General features: G+C 46.0%; 8 protein-coding genes across 10 annotated transcripts; 2 read left to right on the forward strand and 6 right to left on the reverse strand.

Annotated features, from left to right (window-relative positions):
* Positions 1–597: 597 nt before the first annotated feature.
* LOC121598009 (glutathione S-transferase E14-like) lies at positions 598–3960 on the reverse strand. 3 transcript variants are annotated; one of them, XM_041924430.1, is made up of 4 exons: positions 3875–3960; positions 1700–1931; positions 1429–1632; positions 598–1363 (listed from the first exon to the last, which is right to left on the reverse strand). In XM_041924430.1, the coding sequence occupies exons 2-4, from the start codon at positions 1856–1858 to the stop codon at positions 1055–1057; spliced, it is 672 nt and encodes a 223-aa protein (XP_041780364.1). In that variant the 5' UTR covers positions 1859–1931; positions 3875–3960; the 3' UTR covers positions 598–1054. The 3 variants fall into 3 exon arrangements, with proteins under 3 accessions (XP_041780364.1, XP_041780366.1, XP_041780363.1); XM_041924432.1 differs by having other exon boundaries at positions 1700–1899; positions 3875–3959; XM_041924429.1 differs by lacking the exon at positions 3875–3960 and adding an exon at positions 2644–2689 and having other exon boundaries at positions 1700–1899.
* On the forward strand, positions 3039–4188 carry LOC121598010 (glutathione S-transferase 1-like). Its single transcript, XM_041924433.1, has 2 exons — positions 3039–3169; positions 3261–4188. Exons 1-2 carry the CDS (start codon positions 3072–3074, stop codon positions 3847–3849), a joined length of 687 nt encoding a protein of 228 aa, XP_041780367.1. The 5' UTR covers positions 3039–3071; the 3' UTR covers positions 3850–4188.
* LOC121598008 (glutathione S-transferase 1-like) lies at positions 4041–5243 on the reverse strand. The gene is made up of 2 exons (XM_041924428.1): positions 4771–5243; positions 4041–4696 (listed from the first exon to the last, which is right to left on the reverse strand). The coding sequence occupies exons 1-2, from the start codon at positions 5125–5127 to the stop codon at positions 4361–4363; spliced, it is 693 nt and encodes a 230-aa protein (XP_041780362.1). The 5' UTR covers positions 5128–5243; the 3' UTR covers positions 4041–4360.
* Positions 5244–5303: 60 nt separating this feature from the next.
* On the reverse strand, positions 5304–6309 carry LOC121598011 (glutathione S-transferase 1-like). The gene is made up of 2 exons (XM_041924434.1): positions 5829–6309; positions 5304–5755 (listed from the first exon to the last, which is right to left on the reverse strand). The coding sequence occupies exons 1-2, from the start codon at positions 6177–6179 to the stop codon at positions 5429–5431; spliced, it is 678 nt and encodes a 225-aa protein (XP_041780368.1). The 5' UTR covers positions 6180–6309; the 3' UTR covers positions 5304–5428.
* A 4707-nt stretch (positions 6310–11016) lies between these two features.
* LOC121596670 (glutathione S-transferase 1-like) lies at positions 11017–12105 on the reverse strand. Its single transcript, XM_041921805.1, has 3 exons — positions 11880–12105; positions 11591–11791; positions 11017–11500 (listed from the first exon to the last, which is right to left on the reverse strand). Exons 1-3 carry the CDS (start codon positions 12021–12023, stop codon positions 11180–11182), a joined length of 666 nt encoding a protein of 221 aa, XP_041777739.1. The 5' UTR covers positions 12024–12105; the 3' UTR covers positions 11017–11179.
* Positions 12106–12317: 212 nt separating this feature from the next.
* LOC121596668 (glutathione S-transferase 1-like) lies at positions 12318–13191 on the reverse strand. The gene is made up of 3 exons (XM_041921802.1): positions 13048–13191; positions 12774–12983; positions 12318–12695 (listed from the first exon to the last, which is right to left on the reverse strand). The coding sequence occupies exons 1-3, from the start codon at positions 13189–13191 to the stop codon at positions 12375–12377; spliced, it is 675 nt and encodes a 224-aa protein (XP_041777736.1). The 3' UTR covers positions 12318–12374.
* A 13-nt stretch (positions 13192–13204) lies between these two features.
* LOC121596667 (glutathione S-transferase 1-like) lies at positions 13205–14828 on the forward strand. Its single transcript, XM_041921801.1, has 3 exons — positions 13205–14094; positions 14171–14371; positions 14438–14828. Exons 1-3 carry the CDS (start codon positions 13945–13947, stop codon positions 14762–14764), a joined length of 678 nt encoding a protein of 225 aa, XP_041777735.1. The 5' UTR covers positions 13205–13944; the 3' UTR covers positions 14765–14828.
* Positions 14809–15758, reverse strand: LOC121596669 (glutathione S-transferase 1-like). Its single transcript, XM_041921804.1, has 2 exons — positions 15504–15758; positions 14809–15433 (listed from the first exon to the last, which is right to left on the reverse strand). Exons 1-2 carry the CDS (start codon positions 15645–15647, stop codon positions 14906–14908), a joined length of 672 nt encoding a protein of 223 aa, XP_041777738.1. The 5' UTR covers positions 15648–15758; the 3' UTR covers positions 14809–14905.
* Positions 15759–15943: the final 185 nt, after the last annotated feature.

Raw genomic sequence — 15943 nt, forward strand, 5'->3', positions numbered from 1 at the left:
ATACATATATTTACGCAGTGTTGAAACAACTTTAATAGAGAGACTCTTAGAAGGAATTAGCATGAACATAACGTAATGAATTTAGAAAAAAACAAAAAGCTGCAAACCTCAAGCTGTCTTTGACATCAGAGAAAGAGGAATGAATTAACGCAGAAGGAGTAGAATTTCCGCTTGTAAATACTACTAATGTACTAAACCTGATTCAAAGCGTTCGAACGATATTTGCGTTTGGCTGGTGGCTGGAGGCTTAGGAGAAGAAACACGAAGATTTCATGCATCACGTGGACATCGTGGAGGGAAGTTAAATGCGTACAAATCTAACGCCACAGAATGGTTAGAGAGAAATTATAGGAGACAAATTCATTGTTTTTTTTTTCATTTTATTATTTTCTCCTTTTTTCCTCAAAAGTTCATCGAAGAAAACAAATCTTGATCACGAAATTAACTATGTAGCAGCAAAAAATGCGTAGAACTGTGAAGAAACCCGGTATCAATTGAAAGGATCCAGCCGGCAAAAAAGCGGTAACGAGATGAAATGTGTGCGTCATGTTGAAATAGACAAATGTTGAATAATTCTGTCGGACACAATTTGTCGCATTATTGTTAAAGTGAATATATTACTCATGCCGTAAAAAAACAAACATTAACAAAGTTTAAACGCTGGCAGAAATGGGGAAGATGGTTCGACCACACGCACTGCGAACGCTATATGAAGCAACGCAAACTCCATCGAAAAAATGATACTCTGATAACTTATAACTGTTCACACACTTGCCTGCCAGGTGTGTGATCCTCGCGGAGCGTAGATTCTCACGAAATTATTACCCTCCTTCCCGCTTCCGCGAATGTGTCGTGTAAACTGTAAAATAAACATCCAGAGCGTATCGAGTGTGTATATCGAAGCGAAAGCGAAGATCGGCAACACTCTCACCCACAGAGATTCTCAAGGCACCGATACAAGCACAATAAAGAAGAAAGAGAACATGAAACATCGAAAACAACTGCACTGAAAACGAATCCTACGATGAATATAGAAGCGTTTGAGAAGCGTGTTCTACAGCTTAACCTTTCCCGCTAAATGTTTGCGCAACATGTCCAACCCAACGCGGTTCTGGTCGTTGTAGTATGGCAGCGCTTCCATCACCGCGAACCACTCGCATACCCGCGGCCAACGATCCGTCACGAGCGGCACAAAAATGGCCACCGTGCTGAGTGTCGCGACGATCGCGAAATCTGCCACCGAAAGCTGATCGTGCGCGGTGTAGCGTGATCGCTGCAGAAACTGCTCCAGCGCATCGATCGCTGCCTCGATCGATTTGAGATGCTGCGTTGGGTCAGTAATGGCACCGCTGAAGATTTTACGCTACACAAGAGAACGGTTTTAAATGGCAAAGAAAGGGAATTGGTTTGAGAAGCCGCGCTACATACCATAACTTCCGCATCGCGCTGAAACAAACAGCCGTTGTTGAAGCACAGCATGTTGAAAACTTTCGCGCGCGTCAGTGCGTCGGGCAGGGCTAGCGTGTGCCCTGGTGGGGCAAAGGCATCGCACAGGTACACTAAAATAGCGTGACTATCGGTAAGCGTTAATTCACCATGCCGTAGGACGGGGACCGTGTGCAGTGGATTAATCTGGAAGTTGGAGAGAGGGCTTAATTTAGATCAACTATTCGCTAGGCGTTGCGTGGGGCTGTACTACCTTAAGATAATCGCTACTTAAATGGCCACCCTTAAAGAGATCGATGTACTCGAGCTTGATGCGGTCCTTCACACCGAGTGCTGCAATGGCTAGCAGGACGCCCCGAACCGGTGGGCTGACCTCGTCGTAGTACAGAATCATGGCCGGTGAAGTCGTCATCTCGTTGAGGATGCTGTTGCTACACTGATTGAATTCAATCGCTGAAAGAAGCGATTTTCAGTCAAATGAAACTCTAGAACGGAAGAGATGAGACTAGAGATGGGTAACACTGACTGATCAATCTGAATGATTCTTAAAAGTGAATCTTCGAATTTGAATCTCAATTATATTGATATTTGACATTTTTGATATTTTTAGTTCTTAGTTCTTAGTTGAGTAATTCTTCCTCTTGAACCTTCTAAAGATACATGTATCTCTAAAGAATCATGAATCTTTAAATGTTCATGAATCTATTGAATCATTTATCTCTTGAAATTCATGGCACTTGAAAAATGCACGGATATCTAAAGATGCATAAATGTTTAGAGCTTCATTAATATCTGATGCATTATGCATCTTTATGTGAAGATTGTCCTTGTTTTGATTTCAGTTAGGTACATTGATAAGCGATTTGAATAGATTTTAAAATCCTTCTTGTCAAACGAATCGAAACGATTCCCAAATGCTGCATTATTGCGACCCAATGAGTAGCCCCAGCCGTCCGAAGATCAGATTGACGCTTTTAGATATCCAATGATGAGAAATTCAATGATGCACGAATCTTTAGATATTCTTGTAACTTCAGTAATTCACGAATCTTTTGAGTATCGATTTAAGCTTCGATTCACTTCGATTTACGAAAGATCCATGAAGCACAACACGAGACCACGGAGAGAAGAATTTGCGGTTAAAAGTGGGGTGAAATATCTAGTTGAAACTTGATCCAGTTAAAGCTCATCTCGTACTGCACTTTGAATTATTATGCGTCACTACCATGGTCTGTCAAGGCCTTCGGTCTATTCTATAAGTTATTCATGTCCAGCCTGTTAGCTCTTCATAAATAGCACTCGCAATGAGTCAGCAGTACTGGGCCCAAATAAGGTGTGACACACACTACGTTATCGATTTGTTCCACACCGTCATTAAGGTGGGGTTTGGGAAGGGGTTTGATATTTCCACCTTCGATTAAGATTGCGTCAAATGGCCTAAAATCCAGCTAACACACAAAAATGAGAAACAAACACCGGTTTCGCTCTCCGAAAGTATGCTCTCAAGGTCAAAGTCCGAAAAAAGGGCCTCGTAAAAACTCTGCCGAAAGAGAGAAGAGGACGCAGCGGGTCATCTTCGACCGTTTGACTTTTTTGTGGTGGGACGCTTTTCAGTTCCATTCGAGATGTCGAGCAAGCCGGTCCTGTACACGCACACTATTAGTCCCGCTGGCCGTGCGGTCGAGCTGACCGTGAAGGCGTTGAACCTTGACGTCGATGTTCGGTAAGTCACTGAAGAAGAGGGGTCGCCCTTTTACGTGTGTCGTAAAACTAATCCTCACTTCTGTTTTCTTTTCATTCTTCGCTTTGTTCAGCGAGATGAACGTCTTCAAGGGTCAGCATATGAGCGACGAGTTCAAGAAGCTAAACCCCGTCCAAACGATCCCAACGCTGGACGACAACGGGTTCGTGCTGTGGGATAGCCACGCCATCATGATCTATCTGGCGCGCCGTTACGGTGCCGACTCCGGTCTCTACACGGACGAGTACGAGCAGCAGGCGCGCATCAATGCGGCCCTCTTCTTCGAGAGTTCGATCCTGTTCGCGCGGCTCCGCTTCTGCACGGACAATCTGACCGTGCTGGGCAAGAGTGCGATACCGGAGGAGAACCTGCAGCGTGCGCTGGAAGGGCTGCAGCGGCTGGAGAGGATGCTGCAGTCGGAGTATGTGGCCGGCGATCAGCTGACCATTGCGGATCTGAGCTGCGTAAGCAGTGTGGCCACACTGCACCTGATGCTGAAACCGTCGGCGGAAGAGTTCCCCAAAACGTTCGCCTGGATGGAACGATTGTCGAAGTTGCCGTACTACTGGGAGGTGATGGGCCCGGGGCTTAAAGCGGCCGGAGAGCTGATGCAGACGCTTGGTAGCAAGAACAGTGCTGATGGTGGTACTGATGGTAACTAGAAGCGCAGTAGGCAGTGGAACTTACTGTACACTGTGAAGTGAGGGACGAGGATGGCGCTGCTTAAGCTGCTCTAGTATCCGTTGCGGAGGAATTCTAGCACCGAACTGAGCGTTCTCGGGCTTAATTTTACCTTACAAGTATGTGTTTGTATGTTGATAATCGCCGATAAGAGCATGCCAACAGTCCAGAATTCTTTTCAGTACAGTTACTAACTGTTTGTTTACATTTCAGAGGAACTTTATTATGAAATGTCAATTTAATTCGCTGCTTGTTCTTTTTTTTATATTTTTTCGGTTTATGTGCTACCAAATAAACGTAGATGCCGCAGCAAAATAGAATTCCTCCGTGCATGTGTACTGGTGACATTGAAAAGCCGCCGAACCAACCAGAGTCGTAAACAAACTACCCCCCCCCCTTTTTTGCTTGTATATGTGTGCGTGCACGTTTGGCTTAAGTCACTATGGGACAGCAATTCTCCGTGAAGTGGTCAAAACCCTTGGAATCGGGGCTTTACTTCGCAGCGACCGCCGCCCCATTTTTAAGCCTCAGCGATTCACATATTTCTGCAAACTCTACCGCCCCTTCCTGGTTGAGCTGGTCGTAGTCTGGCAGGGTGTGACTGAGCCGATCAATCCACGCCACCAGCGCCGGATACCGGGAGCGATCCATCGGGAAGAACTCCTCCATCGTAGCAATCGTTGCGATGCAGCTAACATCGGCCAGCGTAAGTGTGCTTCCCGCAATGTAATCCTCCACCAGGGCGTCGTTCAGCAGCTCGTACCCTTTCTTCATGTAGTCGATTTTGTCCTGCGGCACTTCCGCCGATCCTTCGTACAGAATCGGTTCCTGGAGGGAAGCATCCACCCCCATTGTTACACAACATGTTCTTTTTGCATGCCAAAAACAAAAAAAAAACTTACGAAATAGAACCGCAGCCGAGAGAACAGCACGCCCGAATCGAAGTGCAGGCCGGCGTTTACCTTGGCCCGAGCGATTGGATCTTCCGGATAGAGGGTTTGACCAGCCTGTCCGTATTTCTGCACCAGATAGATGACGATGGCGTGACTGTCCCGCACGATCACACCACCATCGTCAATCACCGGGATTGTGTGCTGCGGGTTAAGGCGCAGAAACTTGTCCGTCCGATGATCACCGGCGAGCAGATTGATTGGGACGATTTCTAGCTTCAGACCGAGCAGCTTAGCGGTCAGTTCTACGGCACGTCCCGGCGGGCTTAGTTTCGCCGTGTACAGCTTGATGATGGGGTTCGTCGCCATGGCTCCGTCGTGTTGAGCGGTTCGAGCGTTTCTAATCGAACGTTCGTCGTTCGGTAATGGCTGCACAGTGGGTTTGAATGAACACTCGTTCGGTGCGAGTGTGTCGGTAGTAGTGAGAGGAGAGGCGATTTCTTTATCAAATAGCGTGTAAAGCAAACAACAAATACTGCATGTCATTATTTGGAGACGCCGTTTTCTTTTTATTAGCATAGGCTCCGAAATCCAACAAAATGATGCAAATTGAGAGAGTATATTTGGTAGCTGCTTGATGGCTTGAAGCGATCACTCAAGCAGATCACGTTCACTTGGCTTTGCTGCGGTTTTGCTCCAACTTGGCACGGTACAGCTGAGCGAGCTCTTCCGCACCCGCCCGATTGGTTGCCTCGTAGTACGGCAGCTTGGCAAGTCGTTCGACCCAACTGGTCAGCTTCGGATACTTGCCGGCATCGATCGGGAAGATCGCATGCATCGAAGCAATGCTGGCGATGCAGCTCAGATCGGCCAGTGTCATCTCGTTGCCCACGATGTACTCGTCGACCAGCGTGTCATTCAGCAGCTCGTACGCGCGGTACAGATTGTCGATCTTTTCCTGCGGTGTCTCGGTCGCTCCGTAGTACAGTATTGGTTCCTAATGTAAGAACAACCTTTTAAATGAGTCACAAGCAGGGTTACAGCTTCACAACGCATCTTAAAAGCCTTACCAAATAGAACCGGAACCGGGCAAACAGAACGCCCGAATCGAAGTGTAGCGCCGCGTTAACCTTCGACCGTTGCACCAGATCCGACGGATACAAACTGTCCCCCTCGGGCTTGCCGTACTTGCTCACCAGATACACATTGATGGCGTGGCTATCCCACACGATCGTCCCGTTGTCGTCGATCACTGGGATCGTGTGCTGCGGGTTTAGCTTCCGGAACGCTTCCGTCAGATGTTCTTGCGCGAGCAGATTGATCGGCACGATGTTGAGCTCCAGCCCGAGCGCCTTCGCCGTCAGCTCGACCGACCGGCCCGGTGGGCTGAGTTTGGCCGTGTACAGCTTAATGTTTGGCATGGTCGTTTGAATGGCGTTTTGGGCTCAAAAACGGATCTGTACGGCAAAACGGTCCGAATGGGAATGTTACGTTCTGTGCCAATTCTAAAAGGCGAGACTATGCGCGAATGGAATGCGAATTCATTTCGTTGAGTACTCACAACGACAAGCGATTTCAGCTGTACTAGTGTGTGTGTGTGTGTCTGTTTATACACAGGCAAATATTTGCATTTGACGGGCGGTAAACAATTCGAAAGTATTTGATTAGATAATAGGGCGCTCGTTAGGGGTTTGGGGGTTGGTTGGAGACACGATTGGGTGAGGGAAAGCAGTCAAACAAAAACGCCGGCAAACGAACATTTGCTTTTATGCATGTATCAGTGGCGGGTCTATCCTCTCCGAGGCCCTAGGCGTTATGGTAGACGGGCCCCTTTACCAAATCCATCGAGGGGGGGTGGGGGGGGGTTGTTAAATGGTGTACGAATCATGCACTGCAAATTTTCTAAGTTTGCTGCAGTAACATTTTTTACTGAAAGTTATTGAGTAATACATGGTTTTGTCGTTTCACTGAATATTTGTAAAACAAATTACTGAAAATGCATTTATTTATTCTGTCAAAACGACATGTAAGTCAGTTTGAGCCTCAAAAGAAAATATAATGCGATGCCCGCTTGCTCGTGATGAACAAAAATTTGATTTGGGTAAGCGGTTACTTACAGACACCCCGATAAAATTTTAGGTGCATATTCGGCTTGCGGAATTAACGTTTTGGTTGAGAAAAATCTTCACACCACTTTGCTGTTCTCGCTGAAATTTCATGATTACCGTGAGTGCATACCAAATCAACAAACTTGTTTCGACAAAATACAGTTCACATCTGTATAAAACTTTATGAAACAGAAATGAATATGAGCAGAATGGACTGCCATCCTGCGCATCAATAAAAACCCCAATTTCTATACTTTTTTTCGCCAATTTTTAATCGATATCAATGACTAAACAATCAGTAATATCAGAAAGGCTTTGTGGTATGTTCAAATTTTGGGTACTGTGGATACTGTTTCGAAGCGGACTTTCGACACTTGATCGTCTAGGCGATCATATAAACCTTTAGGACGTTGGAGTTTAGAGGGCTTACCTTGGGTAGGAGGACATAAGTAAACTCCTTAAATGAGAAGTCGATAGATGATGGATGGGCTTAGTCCTATCCTGACAATCCGAACAAATCTGACCTGCCATGATCGGAGTTGGTTTTATTTATACTCAAAAGAAGTTAAAGGTCGGAAAGTTATCGTTTTCGCTAAGCTAGTTACGTTTGTCTTTTATTGACAAGAACGATGGTTCTAAACGATATTTTCTTTCCTACTTTACAGTTTCCAGCTCGTGTTTCATAGTACAGACGATTTGATTTAAAATGGTGATCGTGAGCATAACATGAAAACAACATTTTGCTTTTACGTTGGTGTTTACCTTTACAATGAATACTGAAGTACCGTCTTGCTTCGAATTACGGCCACTTCATTTTCAATCGGTCAGAGCGATAACTTCTTGCACGCGGGAAAACAATATTTTCATTCGAAAGTAACTGGAAATACCCTGTATTGCAGTATGTTTGTCTAAATTGATCCGCGGACCTCAGGTTGGAGGACACTGCTTTAGATAAGCTGCTTTCTAAATGATCGAGCGTTGAGGGCCAGGAGAATGCATTTTTTTACACATACTTTATTATATTATTACAGTTAATACACAAAATAACTGGTTTATGATATTAAACAATGCGATTGGTTATATTGTTGTTTTTCTTAAATTATTATATCATCCAGGCAATTTTCAAATTCGTTTTATTAACTTACAATTACTAAAATTGATTGTAAAGATTCTTCAGCCAGGTCAGACAAAATGATAGCGCATTTCCTTACAAAATACTCCTAGAAAATCGTTGCATCCTTAAAAAGCAATAGTGTGTAATCATTGTTCTCGTAAAATCAACAGTCAGGTTTTTATGGAATTATTCGTTTCTATTTTCTAATTTCTCCTCAAATTTGACCATATTGATTCGTCCGACAATCCATGTTATGGTGATCAAATTTGGAAGAGTTCAACGATATGAATTGTCATATTAAAATATGTTCAGTTAATTTTTAATGAATAGGATCTTCCTATCTTTCAAAATCGCGCCAATATTTTCTGACCGGACCTGACTGCATATTGTGGCGGGCCGAACTTTGCCGACCGCTGCCGACAGCTTAATTAGTTCAAATTTTACGCGATCATTCATATCGATATTTCCTTTCCGTCGACCCTTCCAATTTTGACCCAAACCCTTCAACAGCTTGCCTTTCTACCATCACTTCGTCCAGTCCACAATTTTGACTAAGGCCCCAAAGGTTAGCCGGGGCACGAGTTCTTAGTTTTTGCGAGATAACATAGACACAAGCCAAATTAAAAAGCGCACACATCGACATCGGAATCGATTCTTGAATGAAACATCAACAGATAAAAAGAGCGTGCTTGGTGTCAATTTTTCTTGCTAATTTCTACGGCTACGAACCGTTGTGTTGAGATCGGTTTCGGAGCCTTTTAATGTCGTATGTGCATGTAGTTTGCGTGAGGCAGCTGTTGTAACGGATTTTCGCTTTACCCAATTCGTGCGTAGCGTTCAATGCATTCGATCCAACGCTTTGGGCCAACGATGATGAAATGATGATATTGTTTTGAGCTGTGGGCATGTACGCAACGTTCTGCGCTTCCAACTAAGGTAAAAATATTGCACATGTTAAAAAGGCAAATGTTTTCTGCTTCTGATAGTAAAATGCTTCTGATTAATAAAATAAATATGCTTCTGATAGGTCTGGTAGTAATAGTAAATCTGATTGTAAACATAACATCCGGAGGGAAAATCGGGGTATATTGGGTTGACAACACCAAATGGAAGGGGCCCCTCAATCGACGGGATCATCAACGGGGCCCCCAAATGGCCGAGGCAATGGAGATTGTTCTTCATATTATGGCTGTATATGGCTGTATATAGATGCAGCTGTAACGGTTTTTGGTCTTGTTGTATTCGCAAAAATTGAAATAGTCGATAAAAACCATATACAGGCGGTCCCCGAGATACACGGTTAATGGGGACCGAAAACGGCCGCAAAAAAACCGCGTATCTGGAATTTCCGCGTAAGTCGAATCTCGTGATTTCTAGCCAAAATATCAATTTTCGTGTTAATTTGCAACTAGGGGGTGGTTTTAGCCACTTAATCAATTATTTGATATGATTCTGAATGAAATAACAGTTTCAAACCTTTTGAAATAGTTTTTAACATCCGATCAAAACAGAAATTATTTGGCATTTTACAATAGATGTGTCAAATCAGTACAATTTGCTCAAAGAACTGTCAAATTTAGGAAACCGCGTATCTCTGAATCCGCGTATAAGAGGTACCGTGTATCTCGGGGACCGCCTGTATAAATGAACATGGTCCATAGGTTCCTTGAGTATTTTTATACCCTTCCCCCTTCTTTCTAACTGAAACCTTTCCCATTTCCGCTTCTCTTCGGTCCACAAACTTGATGTGTTCGATTAGGATCAAGAATGAAAATTTTAGTTTTTGCATTAAAAGACACACACAATCCACTACCCCAGGCCAGGAATGTGAATACCATTTTTCGTGTGAAACAGCTGTCTGCTTTCGGCACACAATCACAAAGCGGTAGCAGGGGCCCCGTATACAAGAACAGGGCAGTTCATCCCAGCCAAGAGCGCACACAATGACATCGATTTAACCATTTCTCGAAAGAAACCTCAACCCACTGAAGCACTGTAGACCAAACGACCTTCGTAGGCTTTTTAAAGCGACGCGAGCTTGGTGTCAATTTTTCCTGCTAATTTCTCCGGCTACGAGCCGGTGTATTGAAATTTTGTGTAGGGGCCTTTAAAATTTTGTTTGGGTGTGTTGTATGCTTGTGTTGTGTAACGGGTTTTCGGTGGTAGTTAAGCGCAGCGTTCTGTGCATTCCATTTTAGCAGCAAGTTGCTCTGCGTGGTTTTGGGTTTGGGTGTCTCGTGCACAGGCCACCCACACCAGCAAAAATTGACGGTTTCTCGCTCTGCCCAATACTTTGCGCCAACGATGATGAGGTATTGATTTGAGCTGTGCGCGCGTGTCGCAGCGTTCTTCGCTTGCGACTTTGGTGCAAGTATCGGCAGATTTCTTAGAACATTTAATGTGCTGCTTTGAGTAGTATGGGGCCCCGGTATTCCGGTTCGGGGCCCTCGACAAAATACAGTGAGTGAAGCGATGGGAAAAATTAGTCTTTTTGAAATAGATGGTAAAAGTCCCATTCAGAGGGGGGGTAAAATCGATACGAAGTCGAACATCCACAATGACGGGGCCCCCTAGATCGCCGGGGCCCCTGGCGGCCGCCCAGTCCGCCCACCGTTTAACGCGCCACTGGCATGTATGTGTGTCCGTTTTTGCAAGTGTTTGATAATTTGTTTTTAATCTTTGCTGCTTTTTTTCTTCTCCCGCACAACTGGTCATTATTTCTGTTTGTCATGTTTTGATTTGCTTCCTTTTATGTATTTTATTATCTGTATTCAGTGCACTTCACTGGGTTGCCCTTTTTCATTACAATTTTTATATTCTTCTTGTGTTTTATTACATACTTATCAATGCTTGATAACATTTCTTTTTTTATTCCTTTCTTATCTTTCTTTATTGCATTCTTCTTTTTTTTCGCTCATGACTCATCAATGCTTGGATGCTTTTCCTTGGTTTTACTGTATACAATTATCAGTCTTTGTTTCATCTCGTAATCATCTTTCTTTTCTTTACTTTATTGTTTTATTTTACTTTTTTTTGTCTTTTCTGTTTTCAGATGCTCTTTCTTATGTTTTACTGTGAAGTCATTAAACTACTGATAACAATGACTGATTTTTTACTTTTTTTAATTTTTTATTCCAAATGCTTGCAAATTTAACACATAATAATTGTTTGCTCTCTCGCGTTGCTTCATTTTACCGCTTTAAGCCTTAGCATTCTCCTCCTTTTTGGCTAGCACAAACTTGCCCAGATCGGTGCCACCGCCACCGTTCGCTTCCTCGTAGTAGGGCAGCTGCTTCAGCCGATCGATCCACGCGTAGATCCGGGGATGCTTCGACTGCTCCAACGGCACCACACCCATAATGCTCGAGATCGTGGAAATGCAGCTAAAGTCGGCGATCGTCATGCTCGGTCCGGCGACAAAGTCGTCCACCAGTGTGTTCTCCAGCAGCTCGTACGATTTCTGCACGTACTCAACGCGATCCTCGGGGATGTCCGATTTGCCGAAGAATAGGATACGTTCCTGTGGAAGGGGTTGGAAAATGCGTGGCGTTATGCTTGAACTGGAACCGGTCTCAGTCCCTTTAGGGTGAAAACAGGTCACGTTACTTACGAAAATGAATCGCATCCGGGCGAACAGTACGCCGGACTCGAAGTGCAGGGCCGAGTTTACACGGGCCTGCTTGACGGGGTCTTTCGGATAGAGGCTATCATCTTTGCCGTATTTCGTCACCAGATAGATCATGATCGCGTGGCTCTCGGTGATGATCGTACCGTTGTCATCCAGCACCGGGATCGTATGTTGCGGGTTTAGCTGTGCACATATCGGTATAATGTAATGCATACCAATCGCTGTCTTTCTAACGTTCTCTTCATCACTTGCTCCCAACCCCATTACGTACCTTCACAAATTCCGGCTTCAAATGGTCACCCGTTAGCAGATTAATGGTCTTCTGCTCCAGCTCCAAGCCCAATGCTTTGGCCGTCAGCTCCACGGCACGGCACGGTGGGCTAAGGTGCAGGGTGTACAGTACAAGCTTGGACATTTTCGCAGCTAACTAAAAACTGGATGGACGCACACCGTACACGTTCAAGAGACACACCCGAACTGATGATTGGCTGTGGATGTTTGTAGCATCCACCCCAAGCATAGCAAACGCCCCATGCTTCGGATGTGTGACTGTGTTCGTTGGAAGGGCCCGAGATAAAGCATTACTTGGGGTTGGTGTTTTTGTGTGCGTGTCGGCGAATTTATTTCATACTCATTCCGGTTCTTCGTACTGCAACATAAAAGCAGAAGCGAATTCCTGTTTTTTATGCACAAGAAAAACGTTACTGGGTGCTTTAAATACTACACTTTATTTGACTAGTTAACAACCGCCAATAGCTTGAACCTGTTACAGTTTTGCATTCTTCGCCAACATATTCACAATGAACTCGGCCAGCTCTGTGGCACCGGCACCGTTGATCTCCTCATAGTACGGCAACTGCTTCAGCCGCATCATCCACCCGTGCACTCGCGGGAACTCGGATCTTTCCATCGGGATAAAGCCCACCATAGAGGCGACCGAGGAAATGCAGCTCAGGTCAGCGATCGTCATACGTGAGCCAGCTACGTAATCGCTCTGCAGCGAGTCTTCCAGCAACCGGTACGCCTTCCGGACGTACTCGATGCGATCTTCCGGAATTTCTGGTTTGCGTCCAAAAATTGCCAACTCCTATATGTGTAGATACATAAAATGATTTCCCTCATTACTTGTGGGCTTCAACATAAGGGTCTTCCTGCCGAAACTTACGGTAATGAATCGCAACCGTGCAAACAGCACACCGGACTCGAAGTGCAGTGCCTCATTGACCCGAGCCTGCTCGACAATGTCCGTTGGGTACAGCGCATCCTTCCCATCGCCCTGGCCGTACTTACGCACGAGATAGATCATGATCGCGTGGCTTTCGCTGATGATCGTCCCATTATCGTCCAGCACGGGGATCGTATGCTTAGGATTGAGCTGTAATAGCAAATACCAGTAGCATCAGGGTTATCTTCATCTCTTCTACAAACACGTGCTGTACCTTCAAGAATTCAGGTGTCAAATTTTCCCCAGCAAGTAAGTTCACAAGCTTGCGCTCTAACTCCAATCCAAGCGCTTTTGCCGTCAGCTCCACGGCACGGCACGGTGGGCTCAGATGAACCGTGTATAGCACAGGTTTCGGCATCGTTGTTGCTGATGGGTTCGTATAAAAAGCGCCTTGTACACTCTGAAGTCAGCGATAAACTGGCGATGGTTATGATTTGCAGTTCTTGCCAACCGTCGGGATGCGTTTTTGAAACGCATACCGTTACAAAAACTGATAAAAAATAATGTGTAGAAAAGGTATAGAAGCAATATTACTGATCAGATGCAAGTGAAAAACAGAATGGGCAGGTCTCATCAAGCTGTTACAGCGTTCCGTTTGCAGGCCAATCGCTCATTAGGCTTAATGAAGTATGTGTAAACAGACGTGTAATCATAGCGTAAATCACGACGACTCATATCTCAATCGATGACAATTCGCTTTTTTGCAAATCCTTCTTTATCGATTTTATGTGGTCATTTAAAGTCAATCACTGAGGTACTGAGGTCTTTTCGCTATTCAAACGAAAGTGTATTAAGGAAAGATGTTGAGAACCATCTACACTTTAGCAATCTAGTAGGGCAGATTCCCAGTCATCTAGATAAGAGTAACCGCCAGTAGAGTTGTAGCTACTTCATGTTATCACTTCCAAAGCAATCCCAACCAACGCTCCTAGCTAGTTCCTGCGTTCCCTAATCGTCTTATCAGTGCCATGCATCGTCGTCGCTCTTGGATGATATTATCCCGAGACTTGATGATCTCTCTTTGCGGAGCTGCACTTAGCACAAGTAGACTCAACTTAGTCCACGTTAGATCATCATTTGGATACGTTCGTGACGCGTTTCAGGCTGAACGATGGAACCCAGCAGACTGGTATTATACACGAACCGCAAGAGTCCACCGTGCCGGGCCGTAAAGCTGACTGCCCGTGCACTCGGCATCGAGCTGGTCGAGAAGGAGATGACGCTGCTGCGCGGTGACAAGCTGATGGAAGAGTTTCTCAAGGTAGTTTTGATTGATCGCGAGAGCATCGGGAAGCAGCGTTCCCTTTCCTTATCTAATCCATTGGTCGCTTCGCTAGGTGAATCCGCAGCAAACCATACCCGTGCTGGACGATAGTGGCATCGTTATCACCGCCAGCCATGCCATCATGATTTATCTCGTGTGTAAGTACGGCCGCGACGACGGTCTCTATCCGAGCGAGCTGGTACGGCGAGCCCGGGTCCACACGGCGCTACACCTCGAGGCGGGTGTAATCTTTTCGCGGTTAAGTTTTCTGTTTGTTAGTAAATCCAAACTCACAGGACAGTACGGCTATGAGACTGAGGATGATTATGTACCTTTCCAGGAGCCGGTCATTTATTCGGGCAAATCGTACTTCCACTCCGATCGCATCGAACACATCCGGAAGGCGTACCGCTTGTTGGAGGATTCGCTCGTCGATCAGTACATGGTGGGCGAGAGTCTCACGATCGCCGACTTTAGCTGCATCTCCAGCATTGCCACGCTGGTCGGTGTGGTACCGCTGGACGAGTCCAAGTTCCCGAAGATCTCGGCCTGGATGCGGCGCATGCAGGAGCTGCCGTACTACGAGGAAGCGAACGGTACCGGGGCGATCGAGCTGGCCGAGTTTGTGCTGGGCAAGAAGGAAGCCAATGCTTCCCAGTTCCTGTGACGGAAAAGGGGTAACGAATCTCTATGGTAATAAAACACAGCGTGTCATTTATTTGATTTTTAAATGCAAATTGGAAAGCTTTATTCTTGACCTGAGAAGACAGAGCCGAGGTGTGCATGTGCCGTGGACGTGATGCCGGATCTAAACCTTGCCAAGTTTCTGGTTGTACAGCTGCAGCGCCTCATTGGCCCGGTCCGTGTTGATCTCCTGGTAGTGGGGCATCGTTTGCTCCAGCCGCTTCAGGTAGGCCAGCACCAGCGGGTACTTGCTCGCATCGGCCGGGAACAGTGCGTTGAGCGTGCAGAGCGATGTGCTGACGGAGATGTCCGCAAGCGTGATCGTGCCCCCCACGAGGTAGTCCGTGCCAGATGTCTTCAGCGTAGCCTCGAGCAGATCGTACGCCTTATGTACCGAGTCGATCTTCTCCTGTGGCACCTCCGTCTGGCCCCAGTAGAACACCGGCTCCAGGATCCAGCGCAACCGGGCGAACAATACGCCCGACTCGAAGTGCAACAGGGCGTTGATGTTGGCCTGCTTCACTAGATCCTTCGCCGGGTAGAGGGTGTCATCCTTTGCGTACTTCTGCACCAAATAGATGATAATGGCATGGCTATCGTACAGCGGCACACCGTTATCGTTGACCGTCGGCACGGTGTGCATCGGATTCATCTGCGGACGGACGAAAGATTAATGGGTGAAAGTGATGAAGAAGACGCGGAAAAAGAAGACGATCGCTTACCTTCAGATACTCTTCAGTCATATTTTCCTTCTTCGCCAGATCAATGTACTGCACATCCAGCTTGATACCGATCATCTTTGCCGTCAGCTCCACGGCACGGCCGGCCGGCGTACGGCGGGTACTGTACAACACAATCGGTGCCATGACGCCTCGTTGTTGTAGTTGTTGCTGTTAATGAAGATGATGTGTTGACTGTCAACGGGTCGTTTCTCCCTTTCGATAGGAATGTTACGAAAAGACTAACCGGCTCGATGTAGGGGGGAAAGTATTTGAAGCTATCCCCATTCGTGATCTTGCGCAACGGTGTGCGTTCAATCTCCCCAACAAACACTTGCGCTGTGTTTGATTGTTGCGTGTGTGTGTGGGAAACCGGTTCGTGGTTGTGTTGGTGTAGCAATCGCGTACCTTTAAATTGCCGATTCTTTGGGGGTGTTCAGAGT

The sequence above is a fragment of the Anopheles merus genome, chromosome 3R (genome assembly GCF_017562075.2).
Source record: "Anopheles merus strain MAF chromosome 3R, AmerM5.1, whole genome shotgun sequence".
Taxonomy (NCBI): Eukaryota; Metazoa; Arthropoda; class Insecta; order Diptera; family Culicidae; genus Anopheles; species Anopheles merus.

What these genes read in the sequence shown, in the direction of transcription:
- LOC121598011 (XM_041924434.1), bottom strand. Translation starts at nt 6,179, where the DNA reads ATGCCAAACATTAAGCTGTACACGGCCAAACTCAGCCCACCGGGCCGG. An exon ending in CCCGGTTCCGGTTCTATTTG is followed by an intron (nt 5,756 to 5,828) that starts GTAAGGCTTTTA and finishes TTCTTACATTAG; the next exon opens with GAACCAATACTGTACTACGG.
- LOC121598008 (XM_041924428.1), bottom strand. Translation starts at nt 5,127, where the DNA reads ATGGCGACGAACCCCATCATCAAGCTGTACACGGCGAAACTAAGCCCG. An exon ending in CTCGGCTGCGGTTCTATTTC is followed by an intron (nt 4,697 to 4,770) that starts GTAAGTTTTTTT and finishes GCTTCCCTCCAG; the next exon opens with GAACCGATTCTGTACGAAGG.
- LOC121596667 (XM_041921801.1), top strand. Translation starts at nt 13,945, where the DNA reads ATGGAACCCAGCAGACTGGTATTATACACGAACCGCAAGAGTCCACCG. An exon ending in TGATGGAAGAGTTTCTCAAG is followed by an intron (nt 14,095 to 14,170) that starts GTAGTTTTGATT and finishes TCGCTTCGCTAG; the next exon opens with GTGAATCCGCAGCAAACCAT. An exon ending in CGCGGTTAAGTTTTCTGTTT is followed by an intron (nt 14,372 to 14,437) that starts GTTAGTAAATCC and finishes GTACCTTTCCAG; the next exon opens with GAGCCGGTCATTTATTCGGG.
- LOC121598010 (XM_041924433.1), top strand. Translation starts at nt 3,072, where the DNA reads ATGTCGAGCAAGCCGGTCCTGTACACGCACACTATTAGTCCCGCTGGC. An exon ending in AACCTTGACGTCGATGTTCG is followed by an intron (nt 3,170 to 3,260) that starts GTAAGTCACTGA and finishes CGCTTTGTTCAG; the next exon opens with CGAGATGAACGTCTTCAAGG.
- LOC121596669 (XM_041921804.1), bottom strand. Translation starts at nt 15,647, where the DNA reads ATGGCACCGATTGTGTTGTACAGTACCCGCCGTACGCCGGCCGGCCGT. An exon ending in TGACTGAAGAGTATCTGAAG is followed by an intron (nt 15,434 to 15,503) that starts GTAAGCGATCGT and finishes GTCCGTCCGCAG; the next exon opens with ATGAATCCGATGCACACCGT.
- LOC121596670 (XM_041921805.1), bottom strand. Translation starts at nt 12,023, where the DNA reads ATGTCCAAGCTTGTACTGTACACCCTGCACCTTAGCCCACCGTGCCGT. An exon ending in TGAAGCCGGAATTTGTGAAG is followed by an intron (nt 11,792 to 11,879) that starts GTACGTAATGGG and finishes ATATGTGCACAG; the next exon opens with CTAAACCCGCAACATACGAT. An exon ending in CCCGGATGCGATTCATTTTC is followed by an intron (nt 11,501 to 11,590) that starts GTAAGTAACGTG and finishes CCCCTTCCACAG; the next exon opens with GAACGTATCCTATTCTTCGG.
- LOC121596668 (XM_041921802.1), bottom strand. Translation starts at nt 13,191, where the DNA reads ATGCCGAAACCTGTGCTATACACGGTTCATCTGAGCCCACCGTGCCGT. An exon ending in TGACACCTGAATTCTTGAAG is followed by an intron (nt 12,984 to 13,047) that starts GTACAGCACGTG and finishes TTGCTATTACAG; the next exon opens with CTCAATCCTAAGCATACGAT. An exon ending in CACGGTTGCGATTCATTACC is followed by an intron (nt 12,696 to 12,773) that starts GTAAGTTTCGGC and finishes CTACACATATAG; the next exon opens with GAGTTGGCAATTTTTGGACG.
- LOC121598009 (XM_041924429.1), bottom strand. Translation starts at nt 2,674, where the DNA reads ATGGTAGTGACGCATAATAATTCAAAGTGCA. An exon ending in GCATAATAATTCAAAGTGCA is followed by an intron (nt 1,900 to 2,643) that starts GTACGAGATGAG and finishes CGCTTCTTTCAG; the next exon opens with CGATTGAATTCAATCAGTGT. An exon ending in TAAGTAGCGATTATCTTAAG is followed by an intron (nt 1,633 to 1,699) that starts GTAGTACAGCCC and finishes TCCAACTTCCAG; the next exon opens with ATTAATCCACTGCACACGGT.